The 25,322-nt window shown below is 53.5% G+C and overlaps 1 protein-coding gene across 5 annotated transcripts; it reads right to left on the reverse strand.

The window, feature by feature from the left end:
- Positions 1-64: 64 nt before the first annotated feature.
- Positions 65-25,268, reverse strand: KLC4 (kinesin light chain 4). Of its 5 annotated transcripts, none has more exons than XM_033054134.1 (16): positions 25,163-25,268; positions 14,533-14,799; positions 14,117-14,347; positions 13,740-13,818; positions 13,428-13,653; positions 13,034-13,121; positions 12,632-12,733; positions 12,150-12,323; positions 11,895-11,994; positions 11,358-11,410; positions 8,886-8,953; positions 8,696-8,804; positions 7,807-7,929; positions 1,030-1,154; positions 859-916; positions 65-525 (listed from the first exon to the last, which is right to left on the reverse strand). In XM_033054134.1, the coding sequence occupies exons 2-16, from the start codon at positions 14,779-14,781 to the stop codon at positions 436-438; spliced, it is 1,875 nt and encodes a 624-aa protein (XP_032910025.1). In that variant the 5' UTR covers positions 14,782-14,799; positions 25,163-25,268; the 3' UTR covers positions 65-435. The 5 variants fall into 5 exon arrangements, with proteins under 5 accessions (XP_032910025.1, XP_032910022.1, XP_032910023.1 ...); XM_033054131.1 differs by having other exon boundaries at positions 7,780-7,929; XM_033054132.1 differs by lacking the exon at positions 25,163-25,268 and adding an exon at positions 23,545-23,626 and having other exon boundaries at positions 7,780-7,929.
- Between the last annotated feature and the right edge of the window lie 54 nt (positions 25,269-25,322).

Here is a 25,322-nt window from a genome sequence, read left to right on the forward strand (position 1 = left end):
GCGCCCACCGCCCCCGTATTTCCACCCCCGCCCCCCGCCCCGTCCCCCTCAGGCCGAGCCGCGGTCGCTTCTAGGGTCGGTTTTATTTAATAAAATAAAGTACAGCGATCATCCGGCGGGGGACCGGCGTCCCGGGGGCATGGGGCACTCCCGCCGCTGCCCCGGCCCGGGGACAGCCCCCCCTCCCCGGGGTGGCGATTCTACCTGGCGAGCGTGTGTGTGACCGGTACCGAGCATGCGGCCACCGGAGCTGCGGGCCCCGGTGAGCAGCAGAGGAGCATGCGGGCGGGCTGCGGTGCCCGAACTAGCTAGGGACCCCCGGGGGAGGCCGGGCTGGGCAGGCAGACGGTGGCACGAGAACTGGTGATGGGGAGAACAGAGTAGGTGGTGTGGGGAGGTGCCGAAGCCAGGGTGCCCAGCAGTGGAGCAGCCAGCTCAGTTGGAGGAGAGCAGGGAGCTGTGGGAGGACAGGTCCATGCTGCTGGCGCTCAGGCCTCTGCTCTCTGCACGGAGGCCTTGGGTGCCCTGGAAAAAATAGAGTGCCCATGAGGTACCAGCAATCCACCCTCATGCCCCAAAGCTGCCATCCCACCTCCCTGCAGCCCTTGCAAGCCAGTATGGCCCTGCTATCACACACAGTAGCTCCTGCCTTTGCTCCCACTCTGTGGCTGAGCTTTGTGGGGAAGCAACACCTTCAGATTTGGAGCTCTGACCTCAGACGAGGGGCTACAAGCTCAGGGGTTTCTCAGCACTGCACCTGGGGCCCACTAATATGCCCCTCACCCCCTGTGCCACTGGCCACACAGCCCCCAGCCTCACACACAGTCTTGTACCAGCACCACCACTCACACTGCTTACCTCAAACGAAGCATCACTAGACTTGTGCAGGTAATTTAAGGACGCAGCTCGTTTCATGCTATAAGAAAGCAAAGGAGAACAGATGTGATCATGCTGTGAGAGCTCAGACCCAGACACACAAGGTGGCAGGGCCCCCACCTGCCCTGTATGGAGCCTGACCCTTGCACGTACCTGGTGTTCCTGGGCTCCAGGGGACCATTGCCCTGCAGTTTCTTGACCAACATCTCACTGCTCCTCCGTATCACATCCCGGATTTTTCCCAAGGAGCTGCTGCGCTGGAGAGTGCCACTGCCATCCTGGACACAGAGACACAAGCCAGGGTGATGGCTGAGTGGCACTGATCAGGCTCTGGCATGCTGCTGATGAGTGGCTGGAACTGGCTCCAAAACATCCTCTTGCCCACTTGCACTGAGGGTTTAGCCCTGGTCCAAAGCAGACTTACTGCTCACTACATGGCTTCCCCTCACCTGGTTCTCCACAGGATATGATAACCATGGAGTCAGGACCCCTGCTGCTATTGTCTGGCTCATCCAACCTGATATTCCCTCCTGCCCAAGGCAAGCTCAACACCCAGACAGGTTGCTGACTTGGCCCAGGCCCCCAGCACAAATGGCACTGGCATCTGCACAGCCCTGCTCGAGCTTGACACAGCTCCATCACCTGCAACAGCTCAGGCAGCAACTACCAAGGAGGTCCCGGTGGCTAGGGGCTTTCATTTCAAGGACTCTCTCTCTCCTTGTTTGCTGCTGGCTGGAAACCATCCTCATCCTCCCCCTCCCCTTCCCTTCTTCACCACACCATCACCATTCCTCCACTCTCTCCAGCACTGTTATACAGATGCACGCCCTGGTCCTGCAGGCTCACTCACATCACACACCACCATTTCACATTACACACGCAGCCTTGTCCCACCTCTAACACCACCAAGACACTTAGCTCTGAGCCACTGGAGCAATTCAGGCAGCTCCACTGGGGATGGATTAATTTGGCTGCACCAGCACTACATTGCCACGCAGGCACCACTAGTCCTAGGCCCCCCAGCTTTAGCTGCATGCAGTCCCACCAGCTGCCCCAGGGCTGGCACTCTGCAGGAGGTTTTTCATGTCTACCTGCTTTTTCTGAAGACCAAAACCAGCCTGAAATCTTGTTCCCAAGGCTGTTTCCTCCCGCATGCCTCCAAAATTCCCAGTACCCAGTGAGGCACTCTCAGCCCTTGACAGGCTCCAGTCCACCTCCTGCACTTTGCTCCACCATGCATGCAAGGCACAGGTTGCCAGTGTGACACCACACCATGCCACCGTGTGTGTGTGTGTGTCATCATGCCACCAAGCTCTTCCCCTGTGGCCTGGCCTGCTTGTTACATAAGGTTGTGACACCACCGCTGATGTGGAATTACTTTTTCTCTGATGGCCTAGTAACAGCAGTCTTCCCTGTTCCTGCTTTGAATGACCCCTGGAACACTGGGGCAGAAGAAAAGGAGGTAAAATGACATCAAAAGCCCTTTTACTCCTTAGGAAGATGTGAAGCACTCCAAATTACCAAAATGCCTTGTGGCTCAGGCTAGCAGGAGCAATCACCTCTGCACTGTCCAAGCAGCTCTGCAGGTAGGCAGGGTCTTTGCCTTAGGCCAGTCACCCCCTAGTGCTGACCATTACAGATTGTGCCCCTTGGGGAAGGTTTTTCCAGCACTCCTCTGCTCTGATTACCCAAAGCTGATCCAGCCCTAGACTGTTCTCTAACAGCTGATCAGGACTTTTCCTTACAGCAAACCTTTCTCCTGGTATTCATCTCATCCCTTCTTTGACAAAACAGGTGTATTGAACCTCTTCACATTCTCATTGGGATGATGGTTTTCCAAGTTGAGAGCCATGTGTTGCTGCTGCAAAGGGACCCACTCACAAGAAACGCAGAGAGCACCCAAAGCAGCAAAGTAAACAATTCAATTCCTGCCGGAGGCATCCTGGGCAGGTTTTGGATGAGCTGAGTATCAGTGTGTAGCATCAGCAAAGAGGGGAGGTGTCTTTTCCCTCCCTGCCAGACTTACACCGGGTCACCGCTCTCCCTGCAGGGTACTGCTATGCCAGGCACTGCTGCTTTTCCCAGGACACACAAGCCAGGGGTGGAAGAGGGAACATAGCTGGGATGGGGGGCAGGACCATGGTACGAGGGCAGCAGGATCAGGCCAGGAAGTGCGCTCTTGTACCAGGGCTGGAGGATGGAGCCACATTTTCCCAGCTGCAGTGATGCAGACTGACTGCAGACCAACACCAGAACCAAATGCTGCTGCATGCTGGGTTAAAAATAGCCTCTCTTCTCCCCCCACTCCCTTTTCTGACAGGTTATTTTTAACCCAGAACATTTATGGGTTTGGTTTGCCGCAGAGCCCCCACCCCATTGCACCCACCAGGATGAGAGCATACTGAGCTCCTCTCCACGGCATGCTCCCACCCTGCCTAACACACGGAGGCAGAGGACTTGGGCAGGATTTGGCAGCACGTAGAGCTCAGCACTGAGGGATACAATGGGGTATTTCTTTGGCTAAATAGAAATGCCCGTTGGGGAAGATCCAAGCTCATATGCCCCAGGGCAGCCCTGCCACACACGGTTACAGAGCTGAGGTTAACAGCAACTCCAATTTGGAGGACAGGGAAAAGCACGGTGGAGCTGGGTCCTTCACCTCCAATGCTCAGCCTGGGAGGGGTGCCCTGGGGGCAGCACATGCCCCTGTACAGACACAGACAGACACCAAGCACCCCCAGACCTGCTCCAGCAGCACTTGCACCCACCACCCCAGGGCTGACCGACGCTGGCCTACAGAGCATGGAAAGAAGCACAGGGCAGCGATTTGGGTCAGTCTACCTTTAATTAGAGGTATGGTTGTTACAGCACCAGGTCCAGGACATGGCAAAGCACAGGGGCAGGTGGCCCCGAGGTCCAAACACACCCTGCACTGGGAACTCACCACTCTCCAGAAGCATGGAGCAGCACTGGGACAGAGAGGCAGGAAAGGTACAGCCCTGCAGCACTCAGCCCTGGGCTCCACACCCCATGGTCCTGAGGACAAGCTTTCTTTCAGTAAGCACAAGCTGCCAGGGGAGCAGCATGCATGTACCCCAAGGCTCTGCACCACCACAGGAAAGCCAGGCCCAGACAGACACAAGCACATTTAGTATCACACCTGCCAGATGACTAGCATAAAGAAAGGATCTAGCTAAATAAATAAGGAGTCCTGTGCTGGCCCCTGGGCTCTATCCTGCTGCCTACAACCTCCCCAGCTTTCTCCCCAGATAGGAGGGCCAGGGAGGTTCCTTTTCTATAGGAGGTAGGATGAGAGTGTACACTCAAGGATGTGAGATCCAAGACAGTGGAGGTCTGGCCCTGGGACACATTCCATACCCCAGTAATGACTAACAGCACCAGACCCTGTGAAGGCCTGAAGCCATCAGAGGCACTGAGCTACCCCCAGAGGGTCAGCACTGTGACCCTATTGGTAACAGGGTTACACATTTCCCTCCTACTTAGCTAGGGACAGCCAGACTGCAAGTCAACCCCACAGAACTGTGACAAATCCAGCCTCTACTCCTGCAGCAACCTCCCTCCAACCATCCCATCTGCTCCCACCTGCTCAGAGCACCTCCAGCCCCAGCCCTTTGCTTCCTCCCATCCATCTTTGCACCTTCTTTTTCTTCCAACCACTCTGTTCCAATCCAGGCCATTCCCCATCTCAGCCAATTCTAATGGTCTGGGGTCTGCCCCTTGCAAAAATACTCTCCTTTTCTCCTACCTCTCCTCTGCTTTCAAGGAACAGCAAACAACTTCACCCCCACTTCTCCCATCAGCCACACCTAAGAGCCCTGTAGCAACAGGGGGCTGATTGACCCCTTATTGCCAGAGGAGGAACCTGGATATAGCATCCAGTCAGGAAGTTGCAGCCAAACATGCTTTTGCTGGCCAGTTTCTGTGTATAGTCCTTGGCTGTTGCCCCCTCACCTCATCTTGGATCTACAGTAGCTCTATGGACTGCCTTACACTCCTGCGCCCCTGCAGACCACACACTGCTCCTGGGTTACAGAGCTCAACAGGGAGGAGGGTAGCAAGATGGGGACTGCCCTGTGCTGCAGGGAGAGCCCATCTCACGGGGAACCAGCACAGGTTTGCTACAAGGCACTAATATCCACTAAACCTACAGGGAAGAAAGCAACTGGGCATATGACAGCCCTGCCTAGGCCAGGCCTCACTGCCCTGTAACAGCCCTCCATCTTGGAGCCTCTGTAGAGATGGAAGGAACAAACTAGAAGGGCTGAGGATATCTAGTGACAATGGAGTCGGCAAGCCTGGAGTGAAGACAATCCCCTGCAGGCCTGGGCCCCAGGGATGTGCAAGGGCAGGCCAGGGGTGGGGGCATGCAAAGGGACGGTGGCCCGTCACCCTGGCCTGGGGGAGCTGGCAGCTCCTCGCAGATTCTTCCTGCTCTTGCTGGCCACGGGACTGGAGCTGGGCCATGTGGCCAGGCACTCCTCTGCAGGCGTCGCGGTGCCCTCGCGCGCCAGGAGGGCCGGGGGACTGGCGTGGAGTTCTCACCGAGGAAGGAGGGATGGTGTGGAGGAAAAGTCGGAAGATACAACACAAACATCCAGGTGACTGCGGTGGAGGGGAAAGAGGGAGTCTCGGGAGGCATTTAAGCCTAGTGCACAGAGAGGAGAAAGACACAATTTACAAAGCTGTGAGGTTGTAGGTCATCTAGGGAGCAGGTGGGACAAGGCCCAGGCTGCATGCGGAGACCACAGGCCACATCTGGGCAGGGAGAAAGTCTTGTGAGGCTGAAACTGCAGCCTCACTGCTTTGCTAGTGGGCTTAGTGGGCTGGCAGGAACAGCTTAGCACAGGGAGGAACAGCGTGGGTCTCCTGCTCTGAGGGCTCCCTGCTCCTGGGCCTTGGGTACTTGCCAAGGCCTCTGCACCACGGAGCTGGTGCCATCCCCCTGCTCTCACATCCCAGTTACCTGGGCAGCAAGCATCTGGTCCAGGCCCCAGGGCGCTTCCAGAGCTGCCTATGGGCAACACGGCACCCTGGGGGCTCCCACAGCCCTGCATGTGGCAGAGGACAGCTAGGGGAGGGCAGCAGAGGCTGCTTTAAGGCAGCACACCTGAGTTCTCAGGACCAACACAGAAAACAACAGGCCCTGACAGACAGGAGCAGCAGGAGCTGCCTCAGACTTCTTTTGCAGGGAGCTTCAGTACAGTCCAGGGCTGCTGGCTCAGAAGAGAAGACTGGCTATGTGTGCAGCAGGCTGGAAAAGGAATCATGTGGCAGCAGCTGTGTCGCCCAGGGTGCTGGGCTAGCCCTCAAATCCTCTATTTACAGCTGTCTGGGTCAGGGAAGCTCTAAGACCCCTGGGGAAGGGTCATATGAGCAGGGACTATTCTCCCTGGGAATGGCTGTGGGAAAGGGTGGCACTGCCTACTTGCCTTAAGATGATCAACTCAGAGACTGTCAGGAAGGTCTCCCAGACCATCACCAGTGGAAAGAGATCACCCAACACCAAGCACAGTCAGGAGGAGCTGCAGAAAGACACCAGCCAGCATAGGGACCAGGTGGTTCTAATCCAAACCTGCAGTCCCTCCCTCTGTGCTTGTCTAGCCCCCTTACTAATGAGGAGCGCAGGAGCCTAGAGTTGGTGCCTTGCCAGAGCTAAGACCCTCTTTGGTCCTGATGCCAAGACCTGGGGCAAAGGACAGCCTTGCATCTGGTAAAGCTCAGTTAGGTCCACTTGAAGGTCTGTTTTTCAGATCTCCTTCAGCCACCTCCTGCGTACAATCCACAATCAAGAGAGCCAGCAGGCTTCAGGCTTTGGGTGTTGAAGGGCTGTCATGGCAACAGGGAAGAAAAAAGAGGAAGGGAGGGAGCTCATGCAGACGGGGATAGAGCAGAGTCAGGTGGGGAAGGGTTAGTGACAGCAGATGTGAGGGGGCAGCAAAGGACTCTATGTGCTCAGTGCCTTCCATGTGCCAGGCTGCAACAACCCTAGCTACTCTATGCTGTCAGAGTTTGCAGAAGGAATGTAAGCATTAACAGCTCTAGCAGCTCTTGAGCAAGCATCCACCAGCACCACACTCACTTGCTGCCTCTTCTCCATCCTCCTGCTTGCAGGAGACAGAAGGCACCTGTTCAGCCCTGGATCACTACCTTTCTCCAAAGTCAGTGCTAGTGACCAAAGTCACCCTCAGCCTCAGAGCAAGCCTAGACAGGTTCAGGTTGCCCTGTCTGTGCCTCAGCTAACACTAGCTCTTGCCTCTACTGTCAGCCCAGCTTGCCATCCTGCAAAGACCTGCCTTTTATCCCCTCTGCTTGGCTAGAGCCTGCCAAGGGCATGAGACCAGGAGAGTGGGACAGCAAAGATGCTGCCTACAGACTTACTCCTGTGCCCTGCAGTCAGTCAGTCACAGGCATACCAGGCATATCACACACACACAACCCTGCCCAGGCTCAGCATTGTCAGTGGCACAGTGCAGGACAGACAGCCAAATGGCTCTCACAGGCTGGGTGAGCCCGAGATGGGGCTGATGCTTTCAGCCAGGGCCTCCAGAGGGGAGCAGCAGGGAGAGATGTTAATAAGGTTACAAGCCTAAGATTAAGGGCAGACCAGGACCAATTCATGCTGGGCACTGCCAGGGCCTGGTAGCTCCCTGGAAGCAGGAGCCCTCAGCTGGGAATATCTGTTCTGTACACCAGAAGCCAGACCCAGACACGCACCTTTGCGGGCTGCCTGGCCCATGCCAAGAAAGGGGAAGGAAATGTGCAGGGAATGAATGGAGGCAGACAAGGATGCCACGACAGGCCACGCGGGGACAGCCCTCAGCCAGGCTGTCCCTTCCCTCTGGCAGCCGGCTGAGGCCATTCTTGATGGTGTCTTGTACTTACCCCGCTCCATTCCACGCCCATACTCACTTCCTCGCTACCGTCTGTGGCATTCTCGTACTTGACGCTGCCCCCCAGGCTCCGATGTCTCTCTGTGCCATCCCCCTCCTTCAGGATCTCCACCACCTTCGTCTGGTTGATTGGGTCAATGCCCTGCAAGTAAGAAAGGATAAGGAAGAACCCTGTTTTGTCTGTGTTCCTTCCCTCTAGAGATCCACTGTCCCATCACTATGGCTTGGTTCCTGTTGCCTCTCTTGGCTACTGCCCCATCACAGCCAAAACTGCCCAGCACAACCAGGATGGAGCCAAATGCCATCCTGCACTTAGCAGTCTCTGTTTGAACTCCCAGATCAATGAGATCCCCACAAGGCCATAACCAACCTTGTGGAACAAGGGCTTGCTACCCCAAAGCTGACAGCTTTTTTCCTTCACATTTTGAAGTGTGAAGGATTCAGTTGTCCTTCAGTCTTTTGTGCTAAGATGCTTACAGCTCCTGCTTTATTATTTGTGGTTTAAGAGAAATTTAAGGCAAGAGATACCCTAAGAAATTCTAGGTATTTTTTGCCTTTGGACAAAAAAAATCAGCACAAAGAAAGTGTAGTTCTCCCCAGTAGTTGACAAAGCCTGGTAACCTGCCTTAACCCAGCTGCAGTATTTCTGCACTCAGTGAGCCATGCCTTCCCCACACATGGACATCTGCTCCATCCACACACACATGCACCACCCCACACACACGTGGACCTCTGCACAAATGCATCCCCAACCACCAAGACCCTCTGGTGTCATGGGAACGTAAACCAAGAACATCAAGAGAGGCCCAGGAGAGTCCCTCACCACTCCCCAACCAAAGGCAGCACCAAGATGTGCTGCACCAAGCCCTGCAGTGCCCCCCACACCAGGAAGGTCCCTCTGGGGTTACCTGTCGCCGGGAGCGAACTGCGCACTCCTCCAAGGTTTCGGCTGCCTCCAGCTTGCCCTGGCGCCGGTACAGCGCACCCAGGTTCCTCAGAGTGGTGTTCACAGTTGGGCTGTGGTAACAGAGGAAAGGTGAGAGGGAGCCCTGGGATCACCCCTCTGGAGGTCATAGCTGCCCACAAACCAGCTCTTACCTGCTAACCTTACAGGCCTTGTACCAGCCACCATATTCAGCATAGGGAGCACTGTCTCTGTGCTTGCTCTACAGGGTGAGGAGAAAAGAGAGCTGTTAGTTCCACAGCTACGGCCCTCTGGATGCCAGGGTCAGACCCCAGGCTGCAGCCCTGCACCAGCCCAACCTTTGGAAACACAATATGCAAATACAGTCATGAAGCCCATCTGTTTACTGGTAGGAAAGTTAACAGCATGTTTGCTGCAACAGATTTGGGCCACAAGCAAAAGTGATATCCTAGTTTCAGGAAGGAGCATAATTCCATCTCCTTACCCTGTTCCATTGTACCAAAGGCAGCAGGGACAACACAGCCTATTCTCATGGCATAATGGAGGGTAGGACACCCTAACCAAAATGCAAAAGGGAGACAAAACCCTACAGGCATGCCAGTTACCAAGGGCACTAAATCCCTCAGCCAGGACTAGCAAAGCAATCAGCCAGCCACACCCCAGCCTTTGGCCTACAAGGCCAGGCTCACTCTACAGCAGCTCAGCCCAGTGAGCTGTCCCCTCCCCATGCCCAGCCTTTGCACCCCAAAGCTGGCTGGCTGGCCCTGTCCCAGCCAGCTGCAAACGGGCTGCTGGCCAGTGCAAGAGCACAAGGGGCACAGCTTGATGCTCAAGGAGGAAGATCTGGACAACCCACGCTGCAGGACAGTAGCTGCTAGCCCTGGGTCCATAGGACCATGGCATCAAGCAGGTGCAGGGAGCCACTGCTCCAGAGCACGAGTTACCCTCTAGCCCAGAAGAAACTGTCTCCAAGGGGACCATTTTTCTGACTCAGTCCCACAGCACTTCTTAGCTCTTTATCCCACATGCCAGAGTCTCCCTGTGCCATAGGCACATGTATTTTTTCACACCAGAGCTTACACAGCCTGGGCAGGCACCAGGGAGAGGGGAGTTCAGGACTCAATACATCGCTTCTGTAGAGGAAACCCTAAAGGGTATCTGAACCTAACAGGAAAGGTGTCAAATCCTCTGAGGCAGATAACGCTTTGAAGGCCAGGGCTGCCAGCTGTGCCCAAGGCCCTGCTGATGGCATGAACTGGCCTCCCTCTGCTGCCAGGAAAGAGGGGCAAAGGACTAAAGTAGTTAAGCTCTGTCAGAGGAATTTCATACTTTTGTACAGAAGATATGGAAACAGCCCAAGGCAGAGCACATCAGCCCCAGCTCCTGGGCCAGCAAGTCTGTGACTACTGCAGCTGCCTGGACAGAAATGCCAACCCTGCTTTGCCATTGGGTACAGGCACAGCTGCCTTGGGGACAGTAGCCCCAGAGTAAGGGAAAAGGCTCAGCCCTTGCCTAAGACTCTAACATGTAAAGTTAATCTCTTACTCCAACTGTGACACTCTCAGCCTGGTCTCTTGCCCCATGGCAGACCTTGCATTATCTGGAGCATAGCTTCATACTACCTACATTTGACCCTAAATTCCCCAAAGATAGCATCAGAAGAGTCTCAATCCCAGAGGGGGCAAGGGGAGCTTGGTCTCTACTCCAGCTTAGATTTCTCCAGGATGGTGCTGCAGCAAGTGCAGATTCTTTGCAGCAGAGCCTTTGCAGTCCAGAAACCAGAACAGTGTGAAGCTCACAAGTGCCCCACACTGGAGCCATACAGAGTGGTTCAATAGGATAGTGGGAAGCACCTGTCAGTGCCCTGCTTTTAGGGCTGACAGACTCATCAGTCACTAAGTCAAGCCTGCTGGACTGCTCCCTGAACCCTGGAGGGCTGGGGCCTGCTCTGAGGGCAAAAGAAAAGGAGAGTCCCGCTGCAGGTAGAGGACTAGATCAGAACCCTTCATTATGCTGCTTCACCCACCTGCCAAAAAACAGATGGGGACTTACACTTGGCAGAAGCAAAGACACAGCTGCTGCTTTCACTGGCCTGGGCTGCAGGAGCAACAGTAGCTTTGCCTTTCAGCCTAGTCCAAGGCAAGCAGAGTCCATTTCTGTCCTCTTCCAGAGGCCAGCTAGGGCCCACCCTGTGCAGAGACCTTTTTCAGATATGGCTCCATTTCCTAAGCAAGGTGACAGCAGCAGTTTCTTCTTGACCTCCATTATTCCCTAGACAGCCTTAGAGCTGCTTCAGAAGCCAGTTATGCTCTGGGTACTGGCAGCTCTTCAGAACAGCGTGCCAAGGCCTTGTAGCACAGCCCTCTGCCATCTTCCATCATCTGCATGCCCAAGAGGGATCAATCACTAAAGCAGAGAGAGCATGCAGCCATGGCCGAGAGACTCAACAGACCTACCCAAGGAAAAACACTCTGCTCTCTGATGGGCCTTCCCTCCCTGCTGGCCCAGGGAGCAGCAGTGCTGTATCCCCCCTCTCCAGACACCTCTGGCCTTGGCAGCTCTTCAGACTGCAGCTTCTCCAGGAAGGAGGAGATAAGAGATAGGCTGTGATAAGAGATGATCAACCCCCCTGTGATCAGACTCACCTTGCTCATCTCCTCTCTCTCCTCTGCATGCATCCAGATTGGCTTGTGTTCATCTGAGTGGGAGAGAATGCAAAACAGGTCCACCCACTACGCCATGCTGTTGTTTGTCTCCTCTACAGCCCAGCACTCCGTCCCCAGAGCTAGCATCTCATCAGAGAGAAGCGACACTACAGATCCTCCCCCTGGTCCCTGGCCCCGAGTCCCAAGAAAGGCAACTAACCCTGAAAAGGCAGGACAAGGGAAGGAAAGAACAAGACCTCCCAACAGAAGTACCAGGTGCACAGGAGAAACCTTCAGCTATGCTTGAGCACGGCTGCGCCATTTACTATTCTCAAGCCTGTAAAGACTGGGTTGAGACTCCTGAGAGAGGAGGTGTTACAACATAACACACTAGAATGGCAGCATCTCAAGGGCCGCCCAAAGCAGGGGCCCTGAAAGGCAACCCATCCCTCAGTCTGGGCAACACCAGAACCAGACAAGTCTAGGCTGAGAGCCAAGAAATCCCTCCCCAGCCCCAAGGGCTTCTGCTGTACAAACCATCCACAGAGCCAAACTCCTTCACGTGAGCACGGGTAAGGATCTCCTTGTACAGCACCTCTGCATCTTTGTATTTGCCTTGCTTCAGGTAACAGGAAGCCTGCAACCAAAACAAAACAGCTCCAGCCCCACTGGGAAACAGATGAACTGTGGCCACCTCTTGCAGCTATTGCTCCGTCTCTAAGCACCAGGCAATGCTCACCTCTCCCAGAGCACCCCTCCCCAGCACCACACGGCCTCTCCCCAGTGCCTCACCAGATTGTTCTTGGTCTTGGCCACATTGGGGTCATCAGGACCCAGGCAGCTCTCGTAGATCTCCAGGGCCCGGCAGTAATAGTACTCCACCTCATCATACTTGCCCTGGTTCTGGCACAACAGGGCTAGGTTGTTCAGCTGCTTGGCCACATCAGGATGGTCTTTGCCTAGAACCTGGGTGAACAAAAGAAGAGAAGCCACAAAGACTGCAGCGGACTCCTGGAGTTAGTAGACACTGGAGACCTCTCAGCACATGCCTATACCAGACAAAAGCCAAGGTCTGGAGAAGCAAGGAGGAGAAATTCCAGCTTCCACCTCCTGGCAGGCCTCTCTAGGGCTGCACACTGGAGAGACAAGAAGGGTGGTGGCAGAATGAGCAGCTGAACAGACTAGCTAGGCCCTGGATCTCCCACATGCATTGAGGCAATGGGAGAAAGCCCACAGAGAGAGCTGAAAGGAAAAAGAACATGGAAGACTCATACCTTCTCACGGATCTCCAGGGCTCGCTTACACAATGGCTCTGCTTCTTTGTACTTCCCTCTTTTGCCATAGAGAACAGCCAAATTGTTCAAAGTTGCTGCCACCTACAGAGAGAGAAGCTTCTCTGTGAAACAAAGCAAATTCCAATGGGACCAAACAAGGGGCACAAGCAACAGTAACCGTCCCATTTCCTCCATGCCTGCAATACTGCTGCTTCTCAAGAGAAGGAGGTCCAGAGACAGAGGCTGCCCTGCCTATATCACAGGATCCAAGAGAAGCCAATTCCTTACAGGCCACACTGAACCACCCAGTAGGAAATATTGAAGCAGTAAAACATTGCTGGAACAGTGCCCCAGCAGCACCCAAAGGTGAAGAAGTGACTGAAAGAGAAGAGAGACACTCACCGCTGGGTGGTCTTTGCCTAGAGTCTTCTCTCGGATGGAAAGAGCATCATTCAAAAGGTGTGCTGCTTCTTTGTATTTGTTCTGATCCCTGCAGTGCAAAGTCAACCAGTTAATTGGGATTTGGACACTACAGCCCAGAGCAGGTAGAACTATGAACAGTGCTCCCTCCACACAGACCCAGCCTTCACAATCCTTTCATTTCTCCATTCCTCCCTGCTTTAGTCAGTCCCTAGTTATATCTGGGAGTCTGGCAAACCAAATACCCCATCTAGGCCAAAACCTTTCTGAAAGACAAACCACTGGAAGCTTGGGGAGCCCCAGGATGTGCTGTTAAGGGAAACAGGAGATGCAGAAAGCTGCCTGGGCCCAGTCCTGCATGTCCCACCATGCTTACCTGTACACTAGTGCTAGAATGTTGAGCATGGTAGCCACATCAGGGTGATCATGGCCTGATGTCTTCTCCAGGTCCTCCAGTGCCTGCTTGCAGAGCGGCACAGCCACCTCATAGCGTCCCTGGGAGGCGTACTGGATGACAAGGTTGTGGAGGGTGCGCAAGCGTGCAGGAATCTCATAACCTCCCTGCTGGGCAGCTGCTACGGCACTGCTGTGCTGGTGGGGCACTGTGGGCACAGAAATAAACACAGCACAGTTGGCCCAGCAGGCTTGAACAGAGACAGGCAGCACCCATGTACGAGCAAACACTTACATCCAGGACCATGCTCTTCCTCCTCATTCGGGAATAGGTCATCCAGAGAGTCCTTGGTGGAGTCACCCTCCTTCTCCTCCTGAGAGGATGAGAATCACCAATACTGTTGGTTCTCAGCACAGACAGCAGCAGCCTGGGCTGAGTCAGTTGCCAAACTCTCAGCCTTTCTGCAACCCAACACCACACTCAGTTTCTACTGCTGTCTCTACCACCACCTCCCCCCACAAAACAAAATCCAGAGACTCTGCCTCATGCAGGCCCCCTTTAGCTACAGGCATTGGTGTGCATGGGAAGGGCAAAATCCAGGGCAGTGTTATCACACATAGGCAATTCTCCCAGACCCACAAGAGCAGCTGCTCAAAAGGACTGGGGCATACCGAAGGCGAGACATCCTCATCATACTTCTTCAGCTGGTTCATGAACTCAAGGTGTTTCTTCTCCTCCTCCAGCTGAGCCACGGTTTGTTCACTACGCTGCAGCTTCTGCTGGGTGTTGGCAAGCTCATCACGCAGCCACTGGTTCTCCTGGCACAGTCTCCGCACCTGAGCACGCAGCTTCTGCTTCTCTGACTCCACGGCGTTCAGATGGTTGGACAATGCCATCATCACCTTGTTAAGAGTCTCAGTCAGTAACAACCACAATCTTGTCTCTCCCTCGCATGCATGCTTAGGGTCCATGTTAGCTTTCTACACTAAGCCCCTTCCCACCCCTGCAGCTTACGGGAAATGGCCACATGCCTACCCTTCCTCTGTCAGTCCCAGGTAACACCTCAGGGGTCACCCACCACTCTCACCTGAGCTTCTCCAAGCCCCAGTTCTATCATCTCCACCGACTTGCGGAGCAGGTTGGATTTCTCATGCACAAGATTGGCTTCTTCATCCTTCTTCAGGCACTTGATGGTCTCCAGCAAGCTGTGCAGGATGGAGTTGTGTTCATTCTTGAGTGCTTCCAGCCCTTGCATTACCAGCTTGGTGTTGGAAATTATCTCCTCTTGGCTCAGCTTGTCCAGTTTCTCCTCCCTTGGGTACACCATGGTGGACATAGTTCTACTCTTGCAGCCCTGCACAGAGACCAAGACAAAACCTGAGTGCCTCAAGGTTGTTTCAGAGAGCCACAACCAGACACAAGTATCACAACCTCCTTCGAGCAGTCAGGTACAGCATTTAACTGATTTCCTCCTCTAAGCCTTTCTCCTTCATCTTCCCCTCTCCCTTTGGCAGCAGGCAGCTGTCAGGGCACGTGCCTCTGCTTTTGTGGGCAGGAGTGCTGGCAACCAGCACAGGTGGCCCACGTGGACAGGAGATAAAAAGGCTACAACCAGTGACTGCCAACATCCCCACACTCCCAGCAGGAGGAAGACTAATTTAGCCTCAATTTAAGAGCAGAGATTTGTGGCTGGCAGCTGGGTTTGCAATCTCTACACCTTCTGTCCACAGACCACAGACACAGAGAGGCTGTCAGAGCTCAGCAGCTCTTCTGACTACAGAAGAAAAAGAATGCAGAGTGGAGGGATACCAGTCAAAGCTTTCTGCTTCCTCAAAGGAAATCTCATAGAAGAGCATCTCAGGGAGGCATCAGTGGTATTACTGTGCAAAATATTGCCTGATCAAAAGAGTACATCCTGAGGATTGCGGCTTCAGCACAGAACTGCCTTTGTGGCACTAAGGGACACTAAGCCACCAGCAGGACACACCACTGCCTGACTGGGGAAGTTCACATAAACCAATAGCTACAGTCACACTAACACAATCCTTGTGGCAGGTGTTGCCTTGAAACTTTTCTACCTTCATTCACCCTGCTGCCACCCCAAGGACTCCTCAGGACGGCCTAAGAACTCTGTATTCCTTCCCTGTCCTATTCCCCCCAGATACACAATGGGAAAGTACCAGCTACCGCCTTTGCACAGTGACACCAAGCGCTACAACCCGCAATGTCAGAGTGGCTGCAAGATCCCTGCACACAAAGCCCAGGAGCGAGGGAAACACAATAGGCCAGAGGCTGAGAGGCACAAGAGGCAGGCAAGACCCCTTACAGCAAGACCCTGGCTGCTCCGTGACTCACTCATCTAGCAGTCACAGCCTCTCGCACCAGCTGGGCCCCACCCCAGCAGCCTCCTCACTTTACTCAACAGTAAAGTCACCTCCCACCTTGCTATCAGGTCACTCCAAAGCCAGCCTCCCGCAGAGCCCTGCACAGGCAGCACCTGCCCAGCAGCACCTCCTTGCTACCTGGAGCTGGCAGAGGCCTCTGCAACCTGAGTGCCCAGGGCCCCGCTGCCAGGAAGCTGGCAAACTGCCCAGGAGCTATACAGGATGAGGTGAGGGAATTGCTGCCAGCAGATCTGCCTTTGACCTCCTGCCGGACCCACCTCTGCATGGTTTGAGCTCTTTGTTCGGCAGCTGCCTTGTGCCTGTTTTACTGAGAGAACAGAAATACTGCCCCAGCTACAAGAACAGAGCAAGCAGAGCTCCCCTTTCTGGCAGGGCTCCTCTTCTTACCTGTGCACTCTGCCCAAGTGCCAGGGAGCTGCTGGGGAATGGCCCTGAGCAATAGAGAGGCGCAGGTTCCTCCTCACTGAAGCACTTAAAGTGAAGATGACAAACAGCACTGGGACAGCTGTTTTAAGTACACACATCTCATTATTAAATCCACTCATCTCCTTCTCTTTAGCCTCACTCTTCCTCCAGTTGTTTTAGAGGCCTGAACTCTCCCTCAACTCTGGTTTCTGTTCCCATGATGTTCATCCATCCCTCAGGAAGGGGGGCAAACCCTGGACACACAGTGGAGACCTCACTGAATCTCTCAGCATGGCAGAAACACCTCGTGTCTCTTGAAGACTGGGTTTCTGTTCACACCTCTGAACCACAACTGAATCATCCTCCCCCAAAGTCACAATGCTGACTTCATATTCACTTCATGATCTAGCATCAGCACCAATTCTGAGTCACATTTCACTGTATATTTTGGGTATCCGTCATGCTCCACATGTAGTTAACCCTGCACACTGGGCATTTTACACCAAAACAGTCTCATCTGGACCATAACTTACACCAGTTTGCTTTGGAGAAGATTATATTATAAGAATAGTATGCAAAACCTCATTATGGTCAAGATAGAGGACACAGACTACTGTTTCAAAATGAAAAATCTGTTTGCTGAGAGTTTGTTGCCATTCATACCTTATCTTCCAAACTCATTCTCTAGAAACTGGCAGCTAAGCATTCTGGTCAACAGTTCCCAAGGTTATTCTTTTTCCCACCTTTCTAACACACCTGGAGTGGGATCAAATGCTAAAGCAATAAGGAAAGCCTTGCTTAATGCAGACTTCTGCAGGTGAGCACAACTCAGGAAGAGCTGTGCAACAGCTCTCAGCCTCAGAGAAAAGAGGTTGGCAGTCCAAGGGTGTTGGTGCTGCCTGGTCTGGCCAAGCATTCCCATGTTCTGAAATAGGCCCAGACAGCTTCCCAGGAAGGCTCAGCAGGCACTTACCTCTTCCACAGAACCCAATGTAATAACTGCTAAAGGGTTAAATGGCCTCATCACTGGTTCCAGATTATAAGGAAACACACCCTGACTCACTTGCAAACAGGGAAACAGGCAAGTTGAAGTTCTCTGGATCATAGGCAATGCTTGGGATACAAGAAGATACCCAGGAAAGGCCTCATACCCGACATACAAAAAACTAGAACTCTGCTCAGAAACTCTCACAGCTGAGCAGTACAAGTCCCTATGGATACTGGGCCAACTGTGAAATGCGGACAGTTTTCATGGCAGTGTCACTTATGTCCATACCTTGTTGTCATTTTTAAAAAGTGCACAACAAACACGTTGGGAAGAGGAACATGTTACAGGATAAAAAAGCCACCAGACCTCACACCTTGCTAGGTAACAGAGTCGGGCAGACAAGACCCAGATCCATAGAAAATCAGCCTCATTAATTCCACTGTACACAGAACTACTCCTCAACTGTGAAACTGCTGTGTGTTAAACCATCAGCATCTCTACTACAGCAACATTTTTTCTTTGGCCCTTCCAGCAGAAAATGTTCACACATTTCATAGTCCTCACTTGTTTTTAAAACTGCAAAGATTTCAGACTGAGAAGGAAAAATAAATCAAAACATCCTGATCCACAGCATGTTAGACTCATCCTACCCTGCACCTACATCCTCAGATCCTCCAAGAGGATTTTCTTCTCTCACTGGCTATGCAAGCATCTGTAACAACCTCAGCCTTTCTCCCCTAGGGTGACATCCTGGGAGCTTATCTCTGCTAGCTACTAACATGTTTCCATGTTTGACAGTGGACAGAGCATTATCCAGGCTGGATAGAGGGTGCAAAACCTAGGAACAACACACAGCTGCTCAACAAGAAAACAGACTGCTGAGAAATCATTTGAATGCTGCTACCTCTTGTAGAGCAAAGAAAAGCAACAAACACCAGTGGGAGTTGAGTTAACCTTCCAAACCAGGAATTTCCCCCCAAAGAGCTTATTTCTAGTTCTCTCCAGTGCTGGCAGGTCTACACTTGGTGCTCAGCCTTCCAAAGAGGAAACGCTCGCTATGGCAGCCAACGGCAGGGTCAGGCAGGCCGAGACTGCTGTAAATGCACTCTTCCTACTCCTTTAGATGAGGGGGCACCGAGTGTCCTTTACCCAGGCAGAAAACACTCAGATTTTCTGCAGAGAGGAGGGGATACATCATGGTTTGCATTTTGCAGGGTGGGGCTCAGACTGGAATAGGAAGAAAGAATGCTTTTCCACCGAGCTCCTGAAGAGATGGAGAGCCCTGTTCCCAGCTTATCCTGCTGCAGTCCTCATGGACCTGCAAGTGTCCCAGCCCAGGTCTCCACCCGCACATTTCCGCTCTAGTTGGCACATCTTCCCTATTTACAGCGAGCTTCTAGAAGAGCCTGCCTTTCCGACAACACCCATTTCATCTCCCCTCTTCTGCTCCCGTTTGGAGGACAGGGAAGGAACATGCGTGCACTGAGCTTTGTGGCAGCTGCAGCAATCAGCCGGGAATCCATCAGCAAGTACATCCTGCCAGGCAAAAACCTTCCTCCTGTATTCAAGTGCATAACCGCGAAATCGCTAAGCATCAGCAATTTCAGCAGCTCATTTTTCTGCCTCTCAAAACTGCTCCCACATGGCAGACCTTTAAGAGGAAAGAGCTGGAAACTTCACTGCTTCTAGCTCCAACTCACAACATCTAAAAGGATGCCAGATTAAATGGGTCCAAGTGAATCTTAAAGCTTAGGTTATGATGCCTAATGGTAGAAGACTATGGGGGCAGAGGAGAAGCACCAGGGAAATCAGGAGTCACCTACAACAGGACAGAGATCTCAGGTCTACAAACAACTCAAACAATGCAGTTCACTGCTTCTCTGCATGCACAAGACAGTAACTGCAGCATCCTTCAAACTGCAGATGGTCTGCCAGCACTTTCTGTAAAGAAGTGAAACAGATTTTCAGCAACGAATTCTTCCACAGGAGGTGATCCAAGGATATAAGTGATGTAAGGTAGTTGCAGAAAGATACCTGGGTTCTTGAAAAAAGCTTCCTGTGGAAAAGAGTAAGTCTGACCCACAGCAAGAACAAGTGACCGCATTTGGGAGATAGACAACAATGGTTTCCATTTAGAAATGGAAACACAGGACTTTGTCTTGCTTCAACATAATTATCCCAGTCTCCTCCTGTGAGACATGCTTTTGCTACCTGGAGAAACAGCAAGGTTATATATTTGGGAAGCAAAACGACTTGATAAAAGCAGGGAGTGTTTTCGTTTTGTTTGTTTTTCCTTGGACCTCTGCCAGCTCATTACTGTAGAGCAACAAAGGGTCTCTGAAATGACTGGTTGACCTCCAATAAAGCTAGAAGTGAGATTGCAAGTAAGACAGCAAGTCTTCACTCCTGAGGGACATTGCAACAAAACCTAGGCCTAATACTTTGGATGCTGAAAAACAAAATAAAAGCAGTAAAAAGCAGAGTGACAAAGTTGCACCCATCACAGAGGCTGTGTGATGAGCACAAATTTTCTTATTTTGATCCCACAGTGTCAGAAAGCAAACAGATTGTAGGAGATTACAATCAACTGTGCAGAGCCTCTGAGACTCCCACTGCACAGCCAGGACACACTGACACTGCCAGGAACACCTGCACACTGCTGCTAGAAGAGCCACTGCGCTCAGGGTCACCACTCCAGGTCACCTGGAGCAGAATCACAGAAAAGGGACAAACCGGTGCTGCTGAGCTCCACATCCAAGTTGGTATTTCCAGAGCTGCTCTAACACGGGCAAAACAAGAAATGCTGAGGTTTGTGTGAGGCAGAGAGCAGGAATGCTCTGTGATGCCTGTTACCGTAGCCAGAAATGCCTGGATGCTCCCTTAGTGGCTCTAAGAACACACAACAAGGACATCAGTCAGAAGTCAGCATCCTGGGAGGTCATACCCAGCATTTCTCTGGGCTGCAGTTGTAGAGTGAAAAGATGTCACCCAAACTCTAATGTCTGTAACATTCTCTGCCACCACTCGTCTCACAAGTTTCTACACCCAGTTGCCAAAAAAGGGGACACATAGAGTCCCATCTTCTGTCCAAAGTTCTTTCCCAATGCCAGCCTCCGGCCCGGACCTTTCCTGCACTGCAGACAGTCTAGAGAGTTAAACCAACACACAGATGACTTCAAGTACTATAGAGGGACTGCTGTGTTGTAACTTTTCCCTCAATAAGAGTCTGACTTGAGTACTGAAGGGTATTACTTGGAATGAATGCTTAGAGGTCTTTGGTCTACTCCCTCACTCAAGGCAGGTATCTGATCAGCTATCTGTGTCTAGCTAAAGGACCATCTCCCATAATGGAGATCCCACAAACTCTTCAGACTCCTGTACCACAACTTAACCATCCTCTTGTGGGAGGAGATAAAAGGTAAGAAAAAAAATCCTTCATCTGAATTCCTCAGATAAGCTCAGTGCGTTTGCCTTTAGTGAACACCTATTCAGGACAAAGGAACAAGGCACCACAGCACTATGAAGTGATCCAAGGCCCAGAGAAAGGGAATGCAGTGCCTGCTTTCTTCCAGCAAGGTCCCGCAGGGATTTCTGGATTCCCAAAGCAATCCATCTGCAACAACACAGCATGCAGTGGAGGCAAGAAGTTGTCTCACTCACATTCTCCTATGCCCCAAAACCAGGACTCTCCTTGGCATCCAGACATCTCACACAGCTTTGAAGCCAATCTACAAGCCCCGAAAGACTTCACCCAACCAGTTTCCCCAATCCTCAGTCACATATAACAGAGTACAAGTTGACTGCTGTCAATGTGCCTTGATCCCTGTCTAGGGAATAGGGAGGGCTGTCCAGGGATCACAGCCAGGATCGCTTCTTTCAGCAGCTGACACATGCCAGCTCTAGCTGACTGTGAAGCTCTAGATACTGGAAGGCTTGTGTTGGGAATGTCTGTGCTAACCAGCAGGCTGCAAGAGGCCCAGGGGACCAGGACTAAGGAATTAAGGACTAGATTTACAGCTCAAGCAGAAGGGAGACTGGAGCTGAAGGGAAAGAGCATGAAGGGAGCCTCCTAAAACTCCTCTGTGTCCCACAAACTTTAGCTCCCTACCACCCACAATCTCTAATAAAACACATGATGTAATATAACCTTCCTGAAACCCAGGGCAAGATGCTGATAAGGTGGCTTTACAAGGACTTGGCCACAGTGACTCATGCTCACACAACAGAAAGAACTCATACCCCTCCCACCTTCCAGCCCTCAGCTGGAAACGGACAAGACAAAAGGTATTGGTGTTCTGGTTGACCAGAGCAAGCAATTCCTGTATTATTAAAGCATCATCCAATTCCAGTATGGATATGTACTCTGAGGGAGACAGAGCAGGTAGTCTGCTTGGTTTTGTATCAGATCATTAATTCCTTTAAAGACCAGAAAGGTCTCACCCCATTTGTTACTACCAAAGAATACAGATATTGGAATCGACAAGGGCGAAGAAAAACTCCAACAAAACAACCAACAAAACCAGCAAAACCAACCAAACAAAAAAGAAAATAGCACAATTTCTGCCATTAGCAGAAAACTATTTTGCTCTGGTTGTACAACATATTGTTTACAACCCCAGCTGGCTGGGAAAACCTGCCCATTCCAGCAGGCCATTGGAATGAGAACAGCAGTCATCACCACTCCCACCAGCAAGCTTATGCTAGCACCTCCAGATCAGCTGATAAGACCTTGTTTTTAAACTTGTTCATGTCTGCAGCAGCTCACCAAATCCATTCTGCATCTGCTGCGCCTGGGACTACAGCAAAACACCATTAAAACGTGTTTCCAGGCTAGTGGAGACAAGAGCTAAGCAGCTGGAACGGAGCCAGGGCAAACATCTCTTCCCAGTTTCAGAATCTGATTGGGAGTCTCGCACTATAAAAAACAGAGCGAGAGCCATTACCTTGCCCTGACAGCATGAAGCAGTATTAAAGCAGGCAGAGTAATTCCCAGGAGCCAATGCCTTTGCAGGCATCTGTCTAATGCACTGGATGTGCCTGAGCAGTACAGGAGATAACCAGGATGCAGATGGGACCAGCAGGAGCTCTGGAGCCACTCAGTGTGCCCTGAAGGGCTCTGGTGTGCCCACACTCCCTCCATGGTGTACCTGAGGCACCCACAAAGACCAGCTGACTGCAGGCTGCAACTATTTCCAGAAGCAAACAGGTTTTGTAAACCACACAAGACAGGCAAAGTCACAGGGACAAACCTCTACCTGGAGAACAAGCAGAGGATCCGTTCTATCTCTGGCTCTCCTGTCTGGCTAGAGCTCTTTGAGGAGCTATGTGGCCCTTTCCCAGCAAATTAAGCATTTATCCAGCAACTCTGCCAAAGGTCAGAATCTTGCCACGTGTCCTTTGTGCCCCAAAAGCCATTTTGGTATTTGGGGTTAATGCTGTTGTTTCAACCTGGACATTCCTCCAAAGCAGCAGATGAGGGAACACATGCTTCCTGCTCCTTCTGCCAATTACAGCAAAGCACAGCCATGTTTATTTACCCTGCGTCTGAGCTGGCCAGATCTTTGACCTGATGTGTGCTGAACACCACCCTCTTTCCCCACAGGCACAGGCAGGGGTGGATGCTTTCCACATCTCCAAGGTGGCAAGGCAGAGAGGAGACCAAGGGCACTAGAGGAGAGCCGAGCACGGAACTGCAGCAGAGTGCCAGATGCCAGCTAGGCAAGGCGCTGGGAAGCCTGCTGTTTGTGGTAATGTGCTGCTGCCTCCCACCATTGTGCAGATTTCTCCCGGCTGCCTGGCCAGAGCGTTCTACCGCAACACCATCCCCCAAGCTCTTCTTCAGACACCTCCTCCCAGGCGCATCCTCTCCTTCACAGAAGCTTACCAGCGATTCCCCCAGCCCACCACCTTTGGTAGGGTGCACCTCCACTCCGGAAAAGCTTAGGAAGCAGTTAATTAATGAAAAGACGGTTTGGGGCGAAACAAGGCTCTTGGAGAGCTACTGCTGTATGACCTGCCTCCGTCATCGTTTCTCCGGCTTTGTCTGGCAGCAGGAGGCACGCCCGCTGCGTATCCTTGAAACAAACAGGCCAGAGAAACCCCTTCACCCCTCAGAACCACCACAGAGAAATTCTGCGCCCACCTGGCTAAGCGAAAGCTTCACAAGGGAAAAAAAGTTTTCATCAGCTCTGCCCCAAACTGCGCATCAAAGCGGTCCTTTGTTCCAGGATGGCTGGGCACCCTGCCCGTCTCAGTCACCGCAAGGGAATGTCCCCCGCCCCACGCCGCAGAGGAGCGGTACCTGGCTGCCTGCAGCGGCTTGTCCAGCGCCGGTGCCCGCGGAGGCGGCGGAGGAGCGGCGGCCGCGGCGCTGCGCGGCTCCGTGTGCCGCGCTGCCCCGGGAGCGAGCGGCGGCGCAGGCACCCGGCGCTCGGCAGCCAACCACACTGCGGCAGGGGGAGGGGAGGGATGCGGACGGGCTCCGGCAGCAGCACGCTCGGACGCTCTCCTGGGAGCGCAGAAAGCGCCACGCACGCCAAGCTCACGGCTCCCTCCTCAGGGATCCACGGGAGCGCCCAGGAGCGAGGCTGAGCCTCCGCGGTGCCGCCAAACGCTGCTCGAGAGCACTGGCCACCACAGCCCCGTCCCATCCCACCTTCCATCCTGTTTTACATTGTTTGGTATCCCTCGCCTGTGTCCCCAGTGTTCCAACCCAGGCCCTAAAGCCAAGCTGGTGTAGGGGCAGAGAACCCTCCAGCTGCGTGGTTGTTATCAGCAGTGGGCAGACACAGATCTGGGAAGGCTGGAGCCCTGCAGTGTCCCCGCTGCGCAGTGTGGGGCTGGCCTGGGAACTGCTGGGAAGCACTTGCTCAGTCTCTGGCTGCTCTTCTCAAAGGCATCGACACAGGATCCAGCTTGGATTGTTTCTACAGCCATCCCATCCACGGTAATACACAATGTCATGGGAGCTCCCTACACTGTCCCAGCTACCTGTATCTGTCCGAACCAGTAATGCACTGGTTCCTGTCCCTCCCCATGGATTTCCCCAGAAGGGGAAGGGGTTCAGGTGTCCCAGGAGGAACAGCCCAGTCATGTTGACACTCAGGTTCTCTCTTGCCTCATCTCACAGCACATATTTCTTTCCTAAAGCACCTTGCTGTCCTCTGTTCCCTAGTTCTGGAGGGCAAACCTGGTTGGCTGTGGGGCACATACAGCTACAGCACGCTTACATGTCACGTAAGTTACACAGCACGGCTGCAAACACACATTATTGGTGTTACAGTGAAAGCCATTCCTGGCAATGAAGACACAGACTAATTATAGAGCAGTGAATCCCGCAGTCTGCGCGCACAGCACCCTGGAAACAGCCATGACCGGGACTTCAGGCTGACCCACAGTTGCCACACACACACTCCGCTCCTCCCTCGGGGGCTCCCGGCCTCCGCCGGCCGTCCCTGCGGGGCAATCGGCCCCTCACGAGGGGACCAGGCACACCGAGCCCGCGTACCGGGAGCTGCCCGAGCAGAGCGTGCACCGGCAGGGCTCCCGAGCCAGCGGCTTCCCCGGTGCTGGAGGGGGCTGATGCCGCAGGGCGCGCCTCGCCGGCTCCAAAGTCCGCAGAGCCGGCAGCGCCCTCAGCGCCGACCCCGCCGAAGCGCGGCACGGTGGGCACGGCCCGAATGCTGCCCTCGCCCCCGCTCGTTCCGCTGCCCAGCGGCCAGGGAGCGCCAGGACGGTCCCCGAGCCGCGCCAGCCCCAGCCCCACCACAGGTTCCTCCCCAGCTCCCCGCGAGGGTCCCGCCGCCCACCCCAGGAAGGCCGCCCCCGCTCCGGCCTGCGCCGCCGCGCTCCGTGTGTCCTCCCCCAGCCAGGGCCGCCGAGGGGAGCCGACCGAGCCCCCGTAACCCCGCCCGTCCAACCTGCTCGGCGCAAGACCTCGATGGCGGTCCCGGTCGCTGTCCCGGTCCCGGCGGGGGCGGGGCGAGACCCGGGGCCGGCACCACCCGCCTCTCAGCGGCGCAGCCCCTTTAAATCCAAGATGGCCGCCGCCCCCGCCCCGCCGGCGGCAGCGCGCCACCT

This window comes from Catharus ustulatus, chromosome 3, assembly GCF_009819885.2.
Source record: "Catharus ustulatus isolate bCatUst1 chromosome 3, bCatUst1.pri.v2, whole genome shotgun sequence".
NCBI classification, from domain to species: domain Eukaryota; kingdom Metazoa; phylum Chordata; class Aves; order Passeriformes; family Turdidae; genus Catharus; species Catharus ustulatus.